General features: G+C 46.4%; 1 protein-coding gene across 3 annotated transcripts in view; it reads left to right on the top strand.

Annotated features, from left to right (window-relative positions):
- LOC139413140 (disks large homolog 5-like) overlaps positions 1 to 19,654 on the top strand; it is a 100,922-nt gene that overhangs the window by 49,833 nt on the left and 31,435 nt on the right. For all 3 annotated transcript variants that reach the window (XM_071160240.1, XM_071160233.1, XM_071160248.1), the window contains 11 exons: positions 6,179 to 6,409; positions 10,950 to 11,134; positions 11,386 to 11,511; positions 13,232 to 13,364; positions 13,554 to 13,681; positions 13,792 to 13,967; positions 14,131 to 14,234; positions 15,501 to 15,593; positions 17,398 to 18,444; positions 18,938 to 19,058; positions 19,431 to 19,584. In XM_071160240.1, coding sequence (XP_071016341.1) covers positions 6,179 to 6,409; positions 10,950 to 11,134; positions 11,386 to 11,511; positions 13,232 to 13,364; positions 13,554 to 13,681; positions 13,792 to 13,967; positions 14,131 to 14,234; positions 15,501 to 15,593; positions 17,398 to 18,444; positions 18,938 to 19,058; positions 19,431 to 19,584 — 2,498 coding nt within the window. The remainder of the gene's footprint in view (positions 1 to 6,178; positions 6,410 to 10,949; positions 11,135 to 11,385; positions 11,512 to 13,231; positions 13,365 to 13,553; positions 13,682 to 13,791; positions 13,968 to 14,130; positions 14,235 to 15,500; positions 15,594 to 17,397; positions 18,445 to 18,937; positions 19,059 to 19,430; positions 19,585 to 19,654) is intronic.

Here is a 19,654-nt window from a genome sequence, read left to right as displayed (position 1 = left end):
TCGCAAAGTTCAAGGGGGCCGAATACTTTCGCAAGGCACTGTATAAGCATATACTGAATCTGAGTTTAAATGTTTGTTTCTCTAACGACACACGGTAAAACCATTGCCGGATAAGTGTGGCATCACCAAAGTCAATATCATGATTTACCAAATGGGTACGAGAAGGCATATCTGTAATTAAAGTAGTGAAACTCATGACCAAATTCAGAGCTCGGCACGACAAGGAACAGGCAAGTGTCCCAGCAGAGTATCCAATCTACCCAGAGACTCTGAATTCTTTAACCTCTCTAGGGTATGTGGGACGTCCCACCTGGCCAACATCCAGTGAGATTGCAGAGCGCCAAATTCAAATACAGAAATAGTCATTATAAAAATTCAGAAAACAAAACATATTTTACACAGGTTTAAAGATGAACTTCTTGTGAATCCAACCACTGTGTCAGATTTAAAAAATGCCTTACGGCGAAAGCAAACCTTACAATTATTTGAGAACATAGCCCAGCAGACAAACCATTACAAACAGTAACACAAGTCAGAAATAGAGATAAAAATTAATCCCTTAACTTTGATGATCTTCATATGGTGGCACTTCGATAAAGTCTCTTTATATCCAAAAACCTCCGTTTTGTTCGAGTTTTCTTCAGTTATCCACAGGCTCAAACGCAGTCAAAACAGGCAGACAAAAAAATCCTGATTTTATCCGTGAAGTTCATGGAAACATGTCAAACGATGTTTATATTCAATCCTCAGGTTGTTTATATTTAATCCTGAAGTTGTTTGTTTTTAGCCTAAATCTATAATATTTCAACCGGACAATAACGTTGTCAATATAAAAGGTAAACAAAGGCACTCTCTCCGGATTGCGCATGAAAAAGCTCTGACACGTCAGGTCCACTCATTCAGACTGGTCTTACTCCCTCATTTATCAGAATACAAGCCTGAAACAATTTCTAAAGACTGACATCTAGTGGAAGGCATAGGAACTGCAATTTGAGTCCTAAATCAATGGATACTGTAATGGCATTGAATAGAAAACTACAAAACCAACACACAAAAAAAATGACTTCCTGAATGGATTTGTCTCAGGTTTTTGCCTGCCAAATCAGTACTGTTATACTCACAGCCACTATTTTAACAGTTTTGGAAACTTTTGAGTGTTTTCTATCCAAATCTACCAGTTATATGCCTATCATATCGTCTGGACCCGAGTAGCAGGCCGTTTAATTTGGGCATGCTTTTCATCCAAAATTCCGAATGCAGCCCCTACCCAAGAGAAGTTAACCATCCTTCTAGGACACCATCTGGGCTAAGCGACTAGGTCGTCAAGGCTAAACCCTGTGCTTTCCTGTAAAACCTCTAGCTGCAAGCATCAACCAAGGCAACCCCTCCTCCCAGTCTCGGTACAACTCAGTGCAGTAAGCACGCAACAACAACTTCAAGGTCTGATGGAACTGCTCCAGGGCTCCCTGACACTGTGCATGATATGCGGTCGCAAGATTGTCTGATGCGAAGTTGGCTTAACACCTGTGCAAACGTGTAATTGGAACCTTGATCACTTTTAATAATTTGGGATATTCTGAAAACAGAAATAAACCGAGTCAATGCCCTAACAATAGACTTAGTTGTTATGGTATGGAGAGGATAAGCAGCGGGATAATGGGTCACTGGGCACATCACCGTAAGCATGTTAATATAACCGGCTTTGGAACAAGGCAATGGGCCAACACAATCAATAGTTAAATGCTCAAAGGGTTGGCTTACTACTGGTATTGGGTACAAAGGTTCTGGCTTTAACGTCTGGTTAGGCTTCCCAGTCAACTGGCAAAGTTTGATAAATGCTGACACATCTCTTTTCAGCCAAGGCCAAAAGAAATCACACACAATACGGTCATAGGTCTTCCGAACACCCAAACAACCAGCAATATCCCCATGAGGTCTGCAAAACCAAATCACGGAAGGTATATGGTACCACAATTTTGAATGACAGGGTCACCCAAAAAATGGTAACCATGAGGCAGCCATTTCCTCACCAACAATTTGATCCTGTAAGTAGTATCGCTGTACTACACTTGGAACATCATCAGCCGGGAGGACCTGCTCAAACAATAATTTCAGAGTAGGGTCAGCATGCTGTTCTGCTACCAGGTCACTACGGGAAACAGAAAGGAAGGTCTGGTCCACAAGTTAGAGAATAGTCCGCCACCTCGCTGGTCCCTACACCAGACTCCGACACGGAATCAGCGTGGTTCATTGCACGAGTCATGGCACAAGCAGTAAACACTTTGGGGAAACTCAGCACTTTCATCCAGCACCTCTCTGAGATGGGCAGAAGGCATGAAAACCACGGGAGGTGGTTATTTTTCTCACCAGACCCGCCCACCTGCAAGGTAATTTCCTAGAATCACTGCCACTCCTTCGACAGGCAATGAGGGACACACTCCTATGATGACCTCACCTTGTACCAGATCTGTGGAGAGCACAGGTTTGTGTAAAGGGACAGACGATATGCAAACCTATCCCTCGGATCAAGACACTGCCCTGTATCTGTCTCTGGAGAGAAAGGGAGCACTGACTGAAGAGTTAGACTGAAGCACCAGTGTCTTGCAGGACGTTAACTGGGACCATCCTTGGTTACGCATCAAGGATACGTAACCCTCCGTAATGAAGAGTGAATAGATGGATGCACTGTCAACCATACCCAATGGTTTTTTTAACTGGTCTTGAGGTGAAACAATTGAAAGCAGGTGCCGCAATGTGGTAGGCCGAACGGGCGCATTAACCCCAGAAGGCCTAGCTTTAACTCTAAGGACAGGGCATTCATTTTTTCAATGACCTTTACCACGGCAGAAATGGCAGATTTTGCCATGGTCGGATTTCACATGGGAACCACATTCAACCCTTAAGACAAGATTAGGCCCAGTAGTAAAGAATTGTCCCAAAACTCTCCCTGGGACCATCACTGCAAAGAAGGGGTTCCCCGAAGTGACCTTAATGCGTCAGCACATATTCCTCATCCAAAACGGCAGCCTCCGTAGGTCTGTCACCTTTTTTCCAGGTTCTAAACCGCTGGTGATACGCTTCAGGAACTAACTCATAGGTGTGCAACACAGCATCTTTAACTTTGCCATAGTTTTGGCTGTCAGCAAAGTAAAGAGCCGAGTAGGCCTCTTGTGCTTCCCCAGTTAGCACACATTGCAACATCAACGTACGGTCGGAGTCAGGCCAATTCCTTTAATCTGCTACCCTTTCAAACAGTGAAAAAAATATATATTGGGTTCCTTTTCACTGAATTTTGCCAGGAGCCTCAAGTTTCCAGCCAAGTTGAGCACGACCTCCGGAGTTATCACCGTAACTGTCATTAAGAGACATGCCAGAGAGCTTACCATCTCTGACCAAATCAAAACAGACTTGTTGCAGTGTCAGTTTCGCACACTCAGGTTCTTGTTTAAGCCTTTCTACCTCCAACACCTTTTCCAAGGCTTGTTGCTGTTTCAGCCTATCATGATCTAGTTGTAGCAACAACCGTTCCTTTTGCTTTTCAGAAGATAAGACCGGATTAGGGGCATTTGTAGTGGACCAAAATGTAGCCAAACCAGGAGAAAATTACTCCATTAGAATGCCGGATTCGATCAAGTTGGCCTCTAGAATGGACTTGAACATCTCTTTCAGACATTTATCGTCAATCTCAATTCATAACAATTGGTCTTTAGTATAGCAATCCAGAAGCTCCTCCCTCGGGACTTGAATAATTCATCAATGTTAGCCATAGTCTAACAGTCAACAAACTATGGACAAACAACAACCTGCTCTCGCCCCAATTGGGCACATGAAAATATAAGCACAGTGTCAACCACACAAGAGAAAAAAAATGGAGCTTCCTCAAGACCTATTACTATCTTAACCCTAGTCTTCATGCAGTTACTGGCGTGGGTATTTATGTACTTTAGCCTGCTGTCACAGAAGAAGCTCCCAGCAAGCTGGTTACCCCTCTGAGCCACGGATGTGCTCCCGAGACAACTGCTCCAGCCACGGTCGCCAAACAAAAGTAACAAAGAGCTAACACTGTCCAACATATCATAATGTCACTAAACCTACCAGGGGAGAAGACCAGTCCAGGTGGTCCGTCCACTGCTAACACAGCACAAACACTAACCTGATGTCCCAACGATGAGCAAAGCAGGATCTCCAACCGGAACAGGGGATGGAGGTAAACTGTGATCCTCTCTCAACTGCAGCACAAACTAACACTACTTCCACACCAACACCAACCACAGGTGTGTAACCAAAGAAAGTAGCAACTGGCAGTATCCAATTGTCACATACTTTGTACCTTAGTATATAACTTCCAATCAAAGTAGTGCCCACAACACAACCCCATAGATAAAGGGTTAGCCAAACAATAATCACAAAGCACTTTACTTTGAAATACCACATTAACCAGTTAGAAAATGCTACTAAACAAATGCAATTCCAGGGAGTAACTCACTTGTTGCCTGGCACAAGATTGTAACAAGTAATGGGAAACCACACACAGTAAAGGAATAACAAAAGGAATTTATTCTATAAATAAAGTAAACACAGTAATCAGGTGAGGCATGATGGTCAGTAAATTGGGTGTCAACTGCCAAAGCCACAACGAAACAACCAAATGCATGGAGAGGAATCTCTTGCTGAATGGGGAACCAGTGGTTTTATGCCACAGCTGAGCTGTCACAGGTGTGCCCCATCAGCACTGATTACCCTCCCATCTCCGCCCACCAATCTGTAAATAGCCCATCCAACCAACTACCTACCTCATCCCCATATTTTTTAAAAAGTTTTTTTCTGCTCTTTTGCACACAGGCATTTCTACTTGCACATCCTCATCTGCACATCTATCACTCCCGTGTTAATTGCTAAATTGTAATTACTTTGACCCTATGGCCTATTTATTGCCTTACCTCCTTACTTCATCTGCACACACCATATACAGATTTTCTATTATGTTATTGACTGTATGTTTGTTTATCCCATGTGTAACTCTGTTGTTGTTTGTGTCGCACTGCTTTGCTTTATATTGGCCAGGTCGCAGTTGTAAATGAGAACTTGTTCTCAACTGGCCTACCTGGTTAAATAAAGGTGAAATAAAAATGAAATTATTTATTTAACCCCAAAGTGTGTGTGTAACCCCTTTCAAGGACTCAAACCTCTTCTAGAACACAAAACTTCTTCTGGAACACGTTTCTGTAGGGCCTGGCTACCCATAACTTATGTTCACTTCAAAAAGCTTGTTGAAGGATTACATTAACCACCCATGTAAAAATTGCTACTCAACTAGCAGCTCACAGCTCACTTCTTCTAACAAGAAGGTTTCACAAAAAGAAAGGACTCTAACTTTTTTAATAGAGAACAAAGGACCTTATACATCACAGATACGTATCACTCATTATATGCACTAATTTTAACCAGATTTAAAAATATATATTTTTTAAATTATATTGGTCTGGACTTACCCAGCACCTATGCCATCAATCAGGAGATTAAGAGTTGACTCCCCTTTCTTCTGGATCAACACACAGTTTAGTTTTTCTTGTTGTTGTTTAGACCAATTCATTTCGGGTCACGGCACCAAATGTTAGCAGTTGATGTTATTCTTCAATAACACAGACCCCAAAACAAATCAGGGAGAGGGAAATATGTTTATTCTTATTCAAAGTGGGACAAATCATGCAGGGACGTGTGTGTGTGTGTACATGCTTCCATGGCCTCAGTGTTTCTCCACAGAACAAAGGGACAGGATGTAGTTTATAACCCAGCCCTAGCTTGTGGTTGACCAATTAGAATTCCTTGCAATAAAACTGGGCCAATGGCCAAATAACATCTTATTTCAGGTTGGACCAATGAGTTAAGGACTGACATTACGAACAGATGTTGAACTGAAAACCAACTATTTCCATTGATGCACTACTACCAAAAAACACTGTTTCCATTGATCATTAATTCTAGTCCTCTGCGTTGTGCATTTACGTTAAACATATTCTTACAGTGGCTATTTTAAGGATTTTTATTTGTTTAACACTTTGTTGGTTACAAGGCTCTCAGACCACTGCCAATTAGCTTAATTTGTCGCTGCCGGATCAACCAAGAGATTTTGTGATTGTGTTATGGCGTTAAATCTGATTGAAATTTTTGTTTTTAGGAGCTGAACTCATCGTTGGTGGACCGGGACAGAGCAATCTGTGAGAGGAATGAGCTGTTGGAGAAGTACTGCCACGAGGTGAAGGACAAGGCTGAGGCCCAGAAGGAGTTGAGCCAGGCCTGTAAAGACATTGAGACAGTCCGGGAGGAGAGAGACGTGGCCCGCAAGGAGAGGACAGAGGCTATCATACAGAAAGAACAGCTTCTGAGAGAATACTACCAGGCTAGACAGGTAACACACACACCTGTATTAGAGAGAGGACAAAGGTTGTCATACATGGAGATCAGCTACTGAGAGAGTATTACCTTGCTAGACAGGTAACACACTCGCACCTGGGAACAACACACTCGCACCTGGGAACAACACACATACACCTTACAGATAGAATACACCTGTATTTCAAAATAAATATACACTACCATTCAAAAGTTTGGGGTAACTTAGAAATGTCCTTGTTTTTGCAAAAAAAGGTGTCCATTAAAATAACATCAAATTGTTCAAAAATACAGTGTAGACATTGTTAATGTTGTAAATGACTATTGTAGATGGAAACGGCAGAGTTGTTTTAATGGAATATCTACATAGGCGTACAGAGGACCATTTATCAGCAACCATCACTCCTGTGTTCCATTGGCACGTTGTGTTAGCTAATCCAAGTTTATCATTTTAAAAGGCTAGTTGATCATTAGAAAATGCTTTTGCAATTATGTTAGCACAGCTGAAAACTGTTGTCCTGATTAAAGAAGCAATAAAACTGTCATTTAGACTAGTTGAGTATCTGGAGCATCAGCATTTGTGGGTTCGATTCCAGGCTCAAAATAGCTAGAAACTAATAACTTCCCTCTGAAACTCAGTCTTCTTGTTCTGAGAAATGAAGGCTATTCCATGCGAGAAATTGCCAAGAAACTGAAGATCTCGTACTACGATGTGTACTACTCCCTTCACAGAACAGCGCAAACGGGCTCTAACCAGAATAGAAAGAGTGGGAGGCCCCGGTGCACAACTGAGCAAGAGGACAAGTACATTAGAATGTCTAGTTTGAGAAAGACGCCTCACAAGTCCTCAACTGGCAGCTTCATTAAATAGTACCCGCAAAACACCAGTCTCAACGTCAACAGTGAAGAGGCAACTCCGGGATGCTGGCCTTCTAGGCAGAGTTCCTCTGTCCAGTGTCTTCTTTTGCCACTATTAATCTTTTATTTTTATTGGCCAGTCTGCGAGATGGCTTTTTCTTTGCAACTCTGCCTAGAAAGCCAGTATTCCGGGATTGTTTTGCAGGAAAATGTTAGGCTAGCTGTCTGCCAATTGAAGCTCAACAGAAGTTGGGTGATGCAACAGGAAAACGACCCAAAACACTGAAGTAAATGAACAACAGAATGGCTTCAACGGAAGAAAATGTGCCTTCTGGAGTGGCCCAGTCAGAGCCCTGACCTTAACCCAATTGAGATGCTGTGGCACTTCTCAACAGAGAAGTTCACACAAGACATCCCAAGAATATTGCTGAACTGAAACAGTTTTGTAAAGAGGAATGGTCCAAAATTCATCCTGACCATTGTGCAGGTCTGATCCGCAACTACAGAAAATGTTTGTTTGCGGTTATTGCTGCCAAAGGAGGGTCAACCAGTTATTAAATCCAAGGGTTGACATGCAGTACTTTCCCACCCTATGTTTACATAGTGTGTTCAATAAAGACATGAACATTGTTTATTGGTTTAAGTGGACTGTTTAGTCTATTGTTGTGACCTAGACGAAGATCAGATCAACTTTTATGATCAATTTATGCAGAAATCCAGGTATTTCCAAAGGGTTCTTATAATTTTTCTTGTGTACACACACACACACACACACACACACACACACACACACACACACACACACACAAATGTTTTCCTAAACACCGTCAATTTTAATAAAGAAAAAAATACAATCTACCCAGTTATCAACACCATCCCTGTTGCCTGTCAAAAAGTGACAGACACATGAAGTGACAGCTCCCATCCACAGGTTAGACACATGATGAAGTGACAGCTCCCATCCACAGGTTAGACACATGATGAAGTGACAGCTCCCATCCACAGGTCAGACACATGATGGAGCTTGGAGTATCCCATAAACTGTCAACCATTGGATTATGTCAGTGGAATGATCCTAAAACGGATTTAGTCCCCTAGATTAATGCTGCTGCTGAAACTTTCCTGTTCAGACCACTAGATGGCCCTCCTACTACGGTTTACACTGCGCAGCGTAGCCTAGTGGTTAGAGCGTTGGACTAGTAACCGAAAGGTTGCAAGATCAAATCCCCGAGCTGGCAAGGCACAAATCTGTCGTTCTGCCCCTGAACAAGGCAGTCAACCCACTGTTCCTAGGCCGTCATTGAACTGACTTGCCTAGTTAAATAAAGGTAAAATACATTTTAAAAAGTTGGGATGCCGACTAAGCAAAATGACATTGCCACGAGCAGCACTGGAGATATTGAGATGAGCGAGATGCAAGACTTCGCTCTCACACAGTATCTGCACATGTTCGCGTCATGCTGTCACAGTGTGGACGCCAGGAGAAACGACGGAGAAGTTGAGCCTCGCTTCAACCCTCTAAATTGACCCACTATGCTGTTTACTTTCTATATCTACGTCGTATCGCTGAGTTCACCTTTAAAATATTGTATTAGAAATACCAGTTGGAGGATTTCCTCTCTGGTTATTTCCTTCTGATTGTGGGAATTCTCCAACTGGGATTACTGAGAAACCTGGGAACCTTTGGAAAGTTTCTGGAAATTTGTTGCATCTACTGAAAGTGACTGACTAACTGTGTCTCCTATGTGTCCACTTTTCTCTTGTGTCCGTGTCTCCTGTGTGTCCGCTTTTCTCCTGTGTCCGTGTCTCCTGTGTGCGTGTCTGTGTCTCCTGTGTGTCCGCTTTTCTCTTGTGTCCATGTCTCCTGTGTGTCCGCTTTTCTCTTGTGTCCGTGTCTCCTGTGTGTCCGCTTTTCTCCTGTGTCCGTGTCTCCTGTGTGCGTGTCCGTGTCTCCTGTGTGTGCGTGTCCGCGTCTCCTGTGTGTGCGTGTCCGCGTCTCCTGTGTGTCCGCTTTTCTCTTGTGTCCGTGTCTCCTGTGTGTCCGCTTTTCTCCTGTGTCCGTGTCTCCTGTGTGTGCGTGTCCGCGTCTCCTGTGTGTCCGCTTTTCTCTTGTGTCCGTGTCTCCTGTGTGTCCGCTTTTCTCCTGTGTCCGCTTTTCTCTTGTGTCCGTGTCTCCTGTGTGTCCGCTTTTCTCCTGTGTGTGCGTCTCCTGTGTGTGCGTCTCCTGTGTGTGCGTCTCCTGTGTGTGCGTCTCCTGTGTCCGCGTCTCCTGTGTCCGCGTCTCCTGTGTCCGCGTCTCCTGTGTCCGCGTCTCCTGTGTCCGCGTCTCCTGTGTCCGCGTCTCCTGTGTCCGCGTCTCCTGTGTCCGCGTCTCCTGTGTGTCCGCTTTTCTCTTGTGTGTCCGCTTTTCTCTTGTGTGTCCGTGTCTCATGTGTGTGCGTCCGTGTCTCATGTGTGTGCGTCCGTGTCTCATGTGTGTGCGTCCGTGTCTCATGTGTGTGCGTCCGTGTCTCCTGTGTGTGCGTCCGTGTCTCCTGTGTGTGTGTGTGTGTGTGTGTGTGTCCGTGTCTCCTGTGTGTGTGTCCGTGTCTCCTGTGTGTGTGTGCGTCCGTGTCTCCTGTGTGTGTGTGCGTCCGTGTCTCCTGTGTGTGTGTGCGTTCGTGTCTCCTGTGTGTGTGTCCGTGTCTCCTGTGTGTGCGTCCGTGTCTCCTGTGTGTGCGTCCGTGTCTCCTGTGTGTGTGTGCGTCCGTGTCTCCTGTGTGTGTGTGCGTCCGTGTCTCCTGTGTGTGTGTGCGTCCGTGTCTCCTGTGTGTGTGTGCGTCCGTGTCTCCTGTGTGTGTGTGTGCGTCCGTGTCTCCTGTGTGTGCGTCCGTGTCTCCTGTGTGTGCGTCCGCGTCTCCTGTGTGTGTGTCTCCTGTGTGTGCGTCTCCTGTGTGTGCGTCTCCTGTGTGTGCGTCTCCTGTGTGTGCGTCTCCTGTGTCCGCGTCTCCTGTGTCCGCGTCTCCTGTGTCCGCGTCTCCTGTGTCCGCGTCTCCTGTGTCCGCGTCTCCTGTGTCCGCGTCTCCTGTGTCCGCGTCTCCTGTGTGTCCGCTTTTCTCTTGTGTGTCCGCTTTTCTCTTGTGTGTCCGTGTCTCATGTGTGTGCGTCCGTGTCTCATGTGTGTGCGTCCGTGTCTCATGTGTGTGCGTCCGTGTCTCATGTGTGTGCGTCCGTGTCTCCTGTGTGTGCGTCCGTGTCTCCTGTGTGTGTGTGTGTGTGTGTGTCCGTGTCTCCTGTGTGTGTGTCCGTGTCTCCTGTGTGTGTGTGCGTCCGTGTCTCCTGTGTGTGTGTGCGTCCGTGTCTCCTGTGTGTGTGTGCGTTCGTGTCTCCTGTGTGTGTGTCCGTGTCTCCTGTGTGTGCGTCCGTGTCTCCTGTGTGTGCGTCCGTGTCTCCTGTGTGTGTGTGCGTCCGTGTCTCCTGTGTGTGTGTGCGTCCGTGTCTCCTGTGTGTGTGTGCGTCCGTGTCTCCTGTGTGTGTGTGCGTCCGTGTCTCCTGTGTGTGTGTGTGCGTCCGTGTCTCCTGTGTGTGCGTCCGTGTCTCCTGTGTGTGTGTCTCCTGTGTGTGTGTCTCCTGTGTGTGCGTCTCCTGTGTGTGTGTCCGTGTCTCCTGTGTGTGTGTGCGTGTCACCTGTGTGTGTGTGTCTCTTGTGTGTGTGACAGAAACAAGATTCTGCCACCCTGGACATGGAGCGTGTCAACAAGGAGATGGAGGTGTTGAGGAAGCAGTATGAGGCCATGTCCCAGGAGCTGAAAGAGGCCACGCAGGAGGCTGAGGTGGCCAAGTGTCGACGTGACTGGGCCTTCCAGGAGAGAGACAAAATAGTGGCAGAGAGAGAGAGCATACGGTGAGTACAGGGGAGAGAGAGAAGGGAGGATGGAGAGAGGGAAAAGAAAAGGTGGGGTAGACTCGCTCTTAATTAGTCTTTATTCGATTCCTTGTATCTTCTCTCCTTGCCCCCTTCTGAAAACGCATTGGAGTAAATGGTCAGAGAGGGGGAGCCTCGGATCTTCCCCAATGCGTTTTGAGAAGGTAGCAAGGAATATTAACAGACTAAACTGTGCTGATGCTTGACGATGTCATATCCTGCCCCACCAGGACGCTGTGTGATAACCTGCGTAGGGAGAGGGACCGGGCCGTCAGCGATCTGGCCGACGCCCTGCGTAACCTTGACGACATGAGGAAGCAGAAGAACGACTCGTCACGGGAACTGAAAGAATTCAAGTGGGTCCCTGAGTCTTTATACACACACACACACACACACACACACACACACACACACACACACACACAAGCACTTTCAACTTTCTCATCCCCTCTGTATTGATGTGAACATCTCCCTCTACTGGTCAGTGTGTGACTGTCATTTTAAATTCTTTCTGTTTCTTGTGACTTTGAGAGGTCGACCTCCTTCCTAGTAAGATTTAGACTTTCAAGTCAACGACCCCCTCTAGGCCTGCCTCATAAGGACATAATGTATCTTAGTGACAGTCAGCCACCGTAGGTCAGTTTCTCCTTCTAACTTTCTTTTACACACTGCTATACACTATGATCTTGCTACCGCTTTTTTGACTTGCTGGACTTGCAGCATCTTTAAATGGTAGGTAGCATAAACGCAACTACAATGAATGTATGGATTTGCGTTATTATACGCATCAAAATCCCCTATGCAAAGTTACACCTCACTTTTCTATTTTCCGATCAGAATTCCTACAGACGCTAGCCCCGTCCCCGTCAGCCTGCAGACGCTAGCCCCGTCAGCCTGCAGACGCTAGCCCCGTCAGCCTGCAGACGCTAGCCCCGTCAGCCTGCAGACGCTAGCCCCGTCAGCCTGCAGACGCTAGCCCCGTCAGCCTGCAGACGCTAGCCCCGTCAGCCTGCAGACGCTAGCCCCGTCAGCCTGCAGACGCTTGCCCCGTCCCCGTCAGCCTAGCTAGCTAGCCAACCAACCATGGTCAACATGGCTAAGTAGTAGGCCAGAGTACAACACCAACTAGTCTAGCACAGGCAGGAACCTACAGAACACACACAAAAAGAGAGAGCAGAGACTTACCGATTGACAGCTGAGTTGGCTACCAAAGAAGGGCCAAGGAGCGATACCCTTCAGAGGGATTGGGAGGAAGGCTCCAATCAGATGGAAATTATCACAACAGCACAGTCAGCTAGCTACTTTAGCGCGCTAATACTAAGCAAAGGTTGAACAACTCTGGTAGCCTACTACACAGAGATCATGTGGGTAATCTGATTGGTTGTTCACATCACACCTCCTTGTAATTGCAGCTCACCACTGCCAACACTCGTTTTGCATGGCTAGTGGCTAATGTTAGCCCGCTCTGGGATGTCACTTCATGACTTGTGTGCAGAGGCGTCATGCCCATAGGAGGCACAGGGGCACTTGCCCCCTCAGACTTGTCCTGTTTTTTTTTGTAGTGCTACTAGCCACCTAGCAATTTTCTAAAGTTGGCTTTATCTAGCCCACATATTTTCCCAACTTCATAACTAGCTACCAAGAACCAATTTCAGGCTATCAATCAAGTTAGTTTAGACAAGATAGCTACTCAATCTTAGCTGGATTGCCTGCTGGCAAGGTTGGTAGACTTTAGAAAAATTAGCAATAACTAAATTTGCTGAGTAAGTCTCACTTTCTTTTGAATGTGTTACCTAGATTTTACAAGAGAAGCAAATGTAGTTTGTTTAATAAAGAACCACCAGTCAGGAGGACACAGACCGATCAAGAGGTAGGCTTAGATATTTGGAAAATGTGACATATTTTTTACATAGAAGGTAGCACAATGATTATAGATCTAGATTGGAGGAAAAAGCTTTTTCAGGTGTTTGAAAAATGCTAAATTCTCCAACTTCCAGATGCTTCGAAACAACCCCCAGCCATCCTCACATACTTTGTGATATCACTTCCTGACCTGTGTCTTGTCACTGTGTTCAGAGAGAAGATGGAGAGCCAGCTGGACAAGGAGGCAAGGTTCTGTCAGCTGATGGCACACAGCTCCCATGACTCGGCTATCGACACAGACTCTCTGGAGTGGGAGACTGAGGTGGTGGAGTTTGAGAAGGACAGGGTCAGTTTAGAGACATCAACTACTCTTATCGATTTAATTGAATTATTATTTGCCCATGTGTGGATGTATTGATGGCTCGATTGACTGATTTCATAATTTGATAAATTGATTTCCAAATCCTGGTAAATACATTGTCTCTGAACCGATGTATAGAAAACCAGTGTATTAAACTTAGATGTTTTCTTGCAGGATGACATGGATTTGAAGGCACTTGGGTTTGACATAGCAGAAGGGGTAAATGATCCGTATTTACCAGGAGATTGTGGAATATTTGTAACAAGAGTTGACAGAGGAAGTATTGCAGATGGAAGGTTAAGGTAATTCTCAGATTTTAAAAAAACTTTTCCATCTGTTACTTTTAACATCACTCAACACAACCTGTTCCTTCCTCATCTCCAATAACACGTTTTCACTTCCTGCTTTTCAGAGTGAACGATTGGCTGCTGAAGTTAAATGATGTGAATTTGACCAATAAGGACAGGAAGCAGGTGGTGAACGCGGTGCTTAATGGAGGCGGACTGATCAACATGGTGGTGCGCAGGAGGAAGTCTCTGGGAGGGAGGCTGGTCACCCCCATACACATCAACCTAATCGGACACAAAGGTACCAGCTTTTTTGACAAACTCTATTTAGAGTTAACGTTGGTAATGAGTGTTCTGGCACCTTCCATATTGAACTCTGCCTTATGATGCATCCCTTTTAAAAATATTCCATCTAGTGGATATGGCTTTTATATCTTTGTCCTCTATCCTTCTCTCTAATCCAGACAGCGGTATAGGTCTGGAGAGTGGCGTGTTTGTGACGGCCCTGGTCCAGGGGAGTCCTGCTGCCAGGGAGGGATCTCTGACAGTCGGAGACAGACTTATCGCTGTGAGTCCTTCTCCTACACCTCTTTTCATCCTCCACCTCCTCCCACGTCTACTCCTCCCACGTCTACTCCTCCCACGTCTACTCCTCCCACATCTACTCCTCCCACATCTACATCTACTCCTCCTGTTCTACTCCTCTTCTCCTCCTGTTCTTCTAATCCATTATCTTCCAACCTCTTCCTCCTTTTCCTTCACCTGATTTCACCCCGGTTCCATGTATGTCTCTAGTGACTTAGTGGCAGACAGAATCATAGCCAGTCATCACTCTACCTAGCAGAATGACCTGCTCTCTAATCATGATCCACCAAATGCAGCAGAAAGCATAATCCTCCAGATCCTGACGGTGAAGCTCTACTGCTTAATAAAGCTACTGGGCTTAATGTCTCTCCACTCACCTCTAATGGCAGACCAGGGCTGTGTCCCAGTAGTGCACCCTATTACTCCCTACATGCAGCACTGTTTTTAACCAGAGCACATTAGGCCAAGGTCAAAAGTAATGCACTATATCGGGCTTAGGGTGCCATTTGGGATACACCCAGTTGATACTCTCACCTTAAATAGTAAAGTCAGGCTAGCTGATATGGGAGATGACTGCTCAGTGTTAGTGATTAGCGACCGTTGGATCAGATGCCTGCAGATGTCAATCATGGTTGTGTATCATCTTATACGATGTCCTTGTAGTTGTTAATGAATGTAGCAGGTTATATTTCGCATATACGGTAGATGTTTAATGATGTTAGTAGGGAAAGGACTTGAACGCGCTGACCCTAGAGCGACATGCAGTCAGTGCACAATCCGCATATACTAATGCTCATTACTCCAATGTCTCAGACTAAGCTGTCAGTCCCACAGATGGAATAAACTGCTTCAAACAGTAGTGTTAAATATTCACTAGTCTGACCTCTTTTTAGGTAAGACTCAGGCTTGCATTTATTACCAAATGTCCTCTTTTCCCTCCCTGCGCCCCTCTCCCCTCCACAGTATTTTTTTAATAATTCGCCTCAGTCCTATTCTCATTGAAATGTGGGAATTGCGTTTCTGATAGAAGAGCCGCTGGCCTGCGTTTCTGACAGAAGAGCCGCTGGCCTGCGTTTCTGACAGAAGAGCCGCTGCAGCAGGAAGGAAGGCAGAATGCAGTCTCTAGCACTATTCTTCGGGGGCAGAGAATCTCTTAGGGTTAGGTTTATTCTCAACCTAGGAGAACGTGTGTTTGAGAAAGGTGTAGTTTGAGTAGTGTTTTTCTGAGCGTGTCCTCTGTTTTCCCCAGATCAACGGCATCGCTCTGGACAACAAGTCGGTGACGGAGTGCGAGACTTTGCTGAGGAACTGTAGGGACTCTCTAAGCCTCTCTCTCATGAAGGTGAATATAAACTAGCCCCTTGTACTAAGCTCCTTCAATACGCAGTGGCTTAAAGTTCTCCTCCAGCCAGTGTGGTGCCACATAACGTTCTCATTTAGGATAGGGCTTTGACTTGAAGGTTAATCTAAACTTTACCGCAAACTGGCCTTGCATTTTAGTTATCCTTGAGTCTGCAACAACCTTATTTTATTTATTTCACCTTTATTTAACCAGGTAGGCTAGTTGAGAACAAGTTCTCATTTACAACTGCGACCTGGCCAAGATAAAGCATAGCAGTGTGAACAGACAGCAACACAGAGTTACACATGGAGTAAACAATAAACAAGCCAATAACACAGAATTAAAAAAGAAACATTTAAACAAAAGAGTCTATATACATTGTGTGCAAAAGGCATGAGGAGGTAGGCGAATAATTACAATTTAGCAGATTAACACTGGAGTGATAAATGATCAGATGGTCATGTGCAGGTAGAGATACTGGTGTGCAAAAGAGCCGAAAAGTAAATAAATAAAAACCGTATGGGGATGAGGTAGGTAAATTGGGTGGGCTATTTACCGATAGACTATGTACAGCTGCAGCAATCGGTTAACTGCTCAGATAGCAGATGTTTAAAGTTGGTGAGGGAGATAAAAGTTTCCAACTTCAGCGATTTTTGCAATTCGTTCCAGTCACAGGCAGCAGAAAACTGGAAGGAAAGGCGGCCAAATGAGGTGTTGGCTTTAGGGATGATCAGTGAGATACACCTGCTGGAGCGTGTGATACGGGTGGGTGTTGCCATCGTGACCAGTGAACTGAGATAAGGCGGAGCTTTACCTAGCATGGACTTGTAGATGACCTGGAGCCAGTGGGTCTGGCGACGAATATGTAGCAAGGGCCAGCCGACTAGAGCATACAGGTCGCAGTGGTGGGTGGTATAAGGTGCTTTAGTAACAAAATGGATGGCACTGATAAACTGCATCCAGTTTGCTGAGTAGAGTATTGGAAGCCATTTTGTAGATGACATCGCCGAAGTCGAGGATCGGTAGGATAGTCAGTTTTACTAGGGTAAGTTTGGCGGCGTGAGTGAAAGAGGCTTTGTTGCGAAATAGAAAGCCGATTCTAGATTTGATTTTGGATTGGAGATGTTTGATATGAGTCTGGAAGGAGAGTTTACAGTCTAGCCAGACACCTAGGTACTTATAGATGTCCACATATTCTAGGTCGGAACCATCCAGGGTGGTGATGCTAGTCGGGCGTGCAGGTGCAGGCAGCGAACGGTTGAAAAGCATGCATTTGGTTTTACTAGCGTTTAAGAGCAGTTGGAGGCCACGAAAGGAGTGTTGTATGGCATTGAAGCTTGTTTGGAGGTTAGATAGCACAGTGTCCAAGGAAGGGCCAGAAGTATACAGAATGGTGTCGTCTGCGTAGAGGTGGATCAGGGAATCGCCCGCGGCAAGAGCAACATCATTGATATATGCAGAGAAATGCTACAGAGGGTACTAATTTTAGTACTCATTTGAATTTCTCAATAACAAACACTTTAGATACTAAGTCACTGCACAGGAGGTTAGTGGCACCTTCATTGGGGAGGACAGGCAGGTAATGGCTGGAGTGGAATCATTGGAATGGTATCAAACACATTGTTTATTGCCATTCCATTTGCTCCGTTCCAGCCGTAATGAGCTGCCCCTCAGCAGCCTCCACTGCTACGCTGCAGTGGCTAGATATCAGGATAGTGTAATACTTTTTTTCAGGGGAAAAGTAAATGTGTTCACTACTCCTAACACACCTCTTTCTCTGTCCTCTATCCTCTTATGTCCCCAGTTCTTTCCTCACAGTTCGTCGGGCCAGAGCATCTTCGAGAGCCTGCGGGACTCATCGTCCAACGGCCGTCTCTCCGAGGTGCTCTCCAGGAACAGCCTCAAACACAACAGCTCCACGCAGACAGACATATTCTGCCCCGACACAGGAGGGGGGGGTAGTAACGTCAACATCCCTGAAGAGAGGAGGAAGGGTGGGGCAGGTGAACCTGAGGAGGGGATGGGGGTGTACGGGGACATCAGGAAGCCCTTTTCCATGGTGTCTCTCCACTCAACCAGCCTTCGGCCGTCCTCTGACCTCGGTCTGGGTCCCCCGGGCCGCTACGGCCCCAGCGCCTTCCAGGAGTGCTGCTCTGGGTCCCCCTACGCCAATGCACCCCCACCCCCCATCACCTATGACCCCTCTAAACCTGCCGACTGCATCACCATGGAGACCACCCTGGAGAGGAAGCAAAGTGGTGGCACCTGGCCCAAGGTGATCGTAGGTGGGATGTCCGTCGCCGTGGATACGACCACAGCGATGACTCCGACCCAACTGTCCATCTTCAAGTCGCCCAAACAGAGGAAGTCTATCTTCAACCCGGATGCCTTCAAACCACGGCCTGAGACGGCGCCCCAGTCTTCCAAGATGGAGTTCCTGTCGTCCAGTCAGCTGGTGGCCCACTCCCCGCAGCCCTCCAAGATGGAGTCTCTCTCCTCCTCCTCTACGGCCACACCCACACCTCCGACTCCGCCCACCCGCAACGATTCGTTCAAATTCAAACACAAACAGCAGAGCAGCTCTGCTTCCGACTGCACGCTTACCTCCGACGGGAGCAAAGAGGAGGCTGTTGCCATGGTTATGGGGGAGAGCAGTGGGGAACGAGAGAGGGACAGGAACGGGAACCACTACTTCCTGGATGGGAAGGTCCTGACGCAGAGGAAGTCATGTGACGAGGACATTGGTCGAACCTGGGGTGAGGAGCCTGAGGTAAAGAGGCCCCGCCCTAAATCTGCCCCAGCGCTCAGACGTAGGATGACCCCCCAGTCCATCACCCTGCCCGCCTTCCAGGTCAGTTTGTTATTAATGTGATGCTATCTATAGTGCTTTTCACAAGGGCCGGTCACAATAGTCTACCCTAAAGGCTTCCTCTCCTCCATCTACAGTGACGTTAAAGAACTGAACAGGTGAAGGCACTCTTATGTTGCGTGCACCTTCCAAGACTGTGTTTAACATCAACTGTGATCGAGTAGAGGAGAGGATGCCACTTAAGACTATATAGATGCGTCTTATGTCTCAAAACACAAAGAGAGAAACTGCTTGATACTTCTGCACAGAGTTCCAGTTAATAAGCAGACCATGTCTCACAGTGCTGAGCCACTGGCTGTGGTCCCGTCCCAACACTCTCAAAAGACTCCTTTAGTCTCCTCTTCCTGTTTCTGCTCCTGGTTATTGAACTGTGATTGTCATCCCAACACTCTGAAATGGGTTCTTCTTCTTATTCACCTGCTGTTTCTGTTTATCATCATTAAACTAATTGATTTCTGTATCTGTCAATCACAAGAGCTACTCCAATGATGATCACTCTCCAGAGCCCAGAGAGATGCTTCGCTCCTCCCCCAACCGCTTCCACAGACAGAGTGTGGGCTTCGGCTCCACAGTCTACAACGGTACCTTGTCTGCAAGTGAGTCTCTCACACACGCACGCACGCACGCATCAAAAAGAAAAGGGGATACCAAGTCAGTTGTACAACTGAATGCATTCAACTGAAATGCGTCTTCTGCATTTAACCCAACCCCTCTGAATCAGAGAGGTGCGGGGGGGGGCTGCCTTAATCAACATCCATGTCCTCAGAGCCCGGGGAGCAGTTGTTCTTGGGGGTCAACTGCCTTGCTCAAGAGCAGAATGGAAGATTTTTCCACATTGTCCGCTTGGGAATTGGAACCAGCGAATTACTGGCCCAATGCTCTTAACCGTTCCTCCCATCTAACCAGTGTGTTCCTCCCATCTAACCAGTGTGGTAATGTTCTCAAACCAGTGTGTGTTGTGTTGTCAGATTCGGCCCATCGTGGCCTGGCCCCGTGTCCAGCAGTGACTGCTGTGATGAGGAACCCAGTATACACAGTCCGCAGCCACAGAGTCCACACCAACAACTGTCCCTCTGTCTCCTCCCAGATCTGCCAACACCAGCACAACAACCAACACCACAGGTAACTACCACAGACAGAATAACTGCCCCGAAAACCAAGATGCCCAGTCATTCTTAACGGGGGCAAATGA

The sequence above is a fragment of the Oncorhynchus clarkii genome, chromosome 1 (genome assembly GCF_045791955.1).
Source record: "Oncorhynchus clarkii lewisi isolate Uvic-CL-2024 chromosome 1, UVic_Ocla_1.0, whole genome shotgun sequence".
Taxonomy (NCBI): domain Eukaryota; kingdom Metazoa; phylum Chordata; class Actinopteri; order Salmoniformes; family Salmonidae; genus Oncorhynchus; species Oncorhynchus clarkii.
Note: the sequence above shows the minus strand (reverse complement) of the source record. Positions and strands in the feature narration are given on the sequence as shown.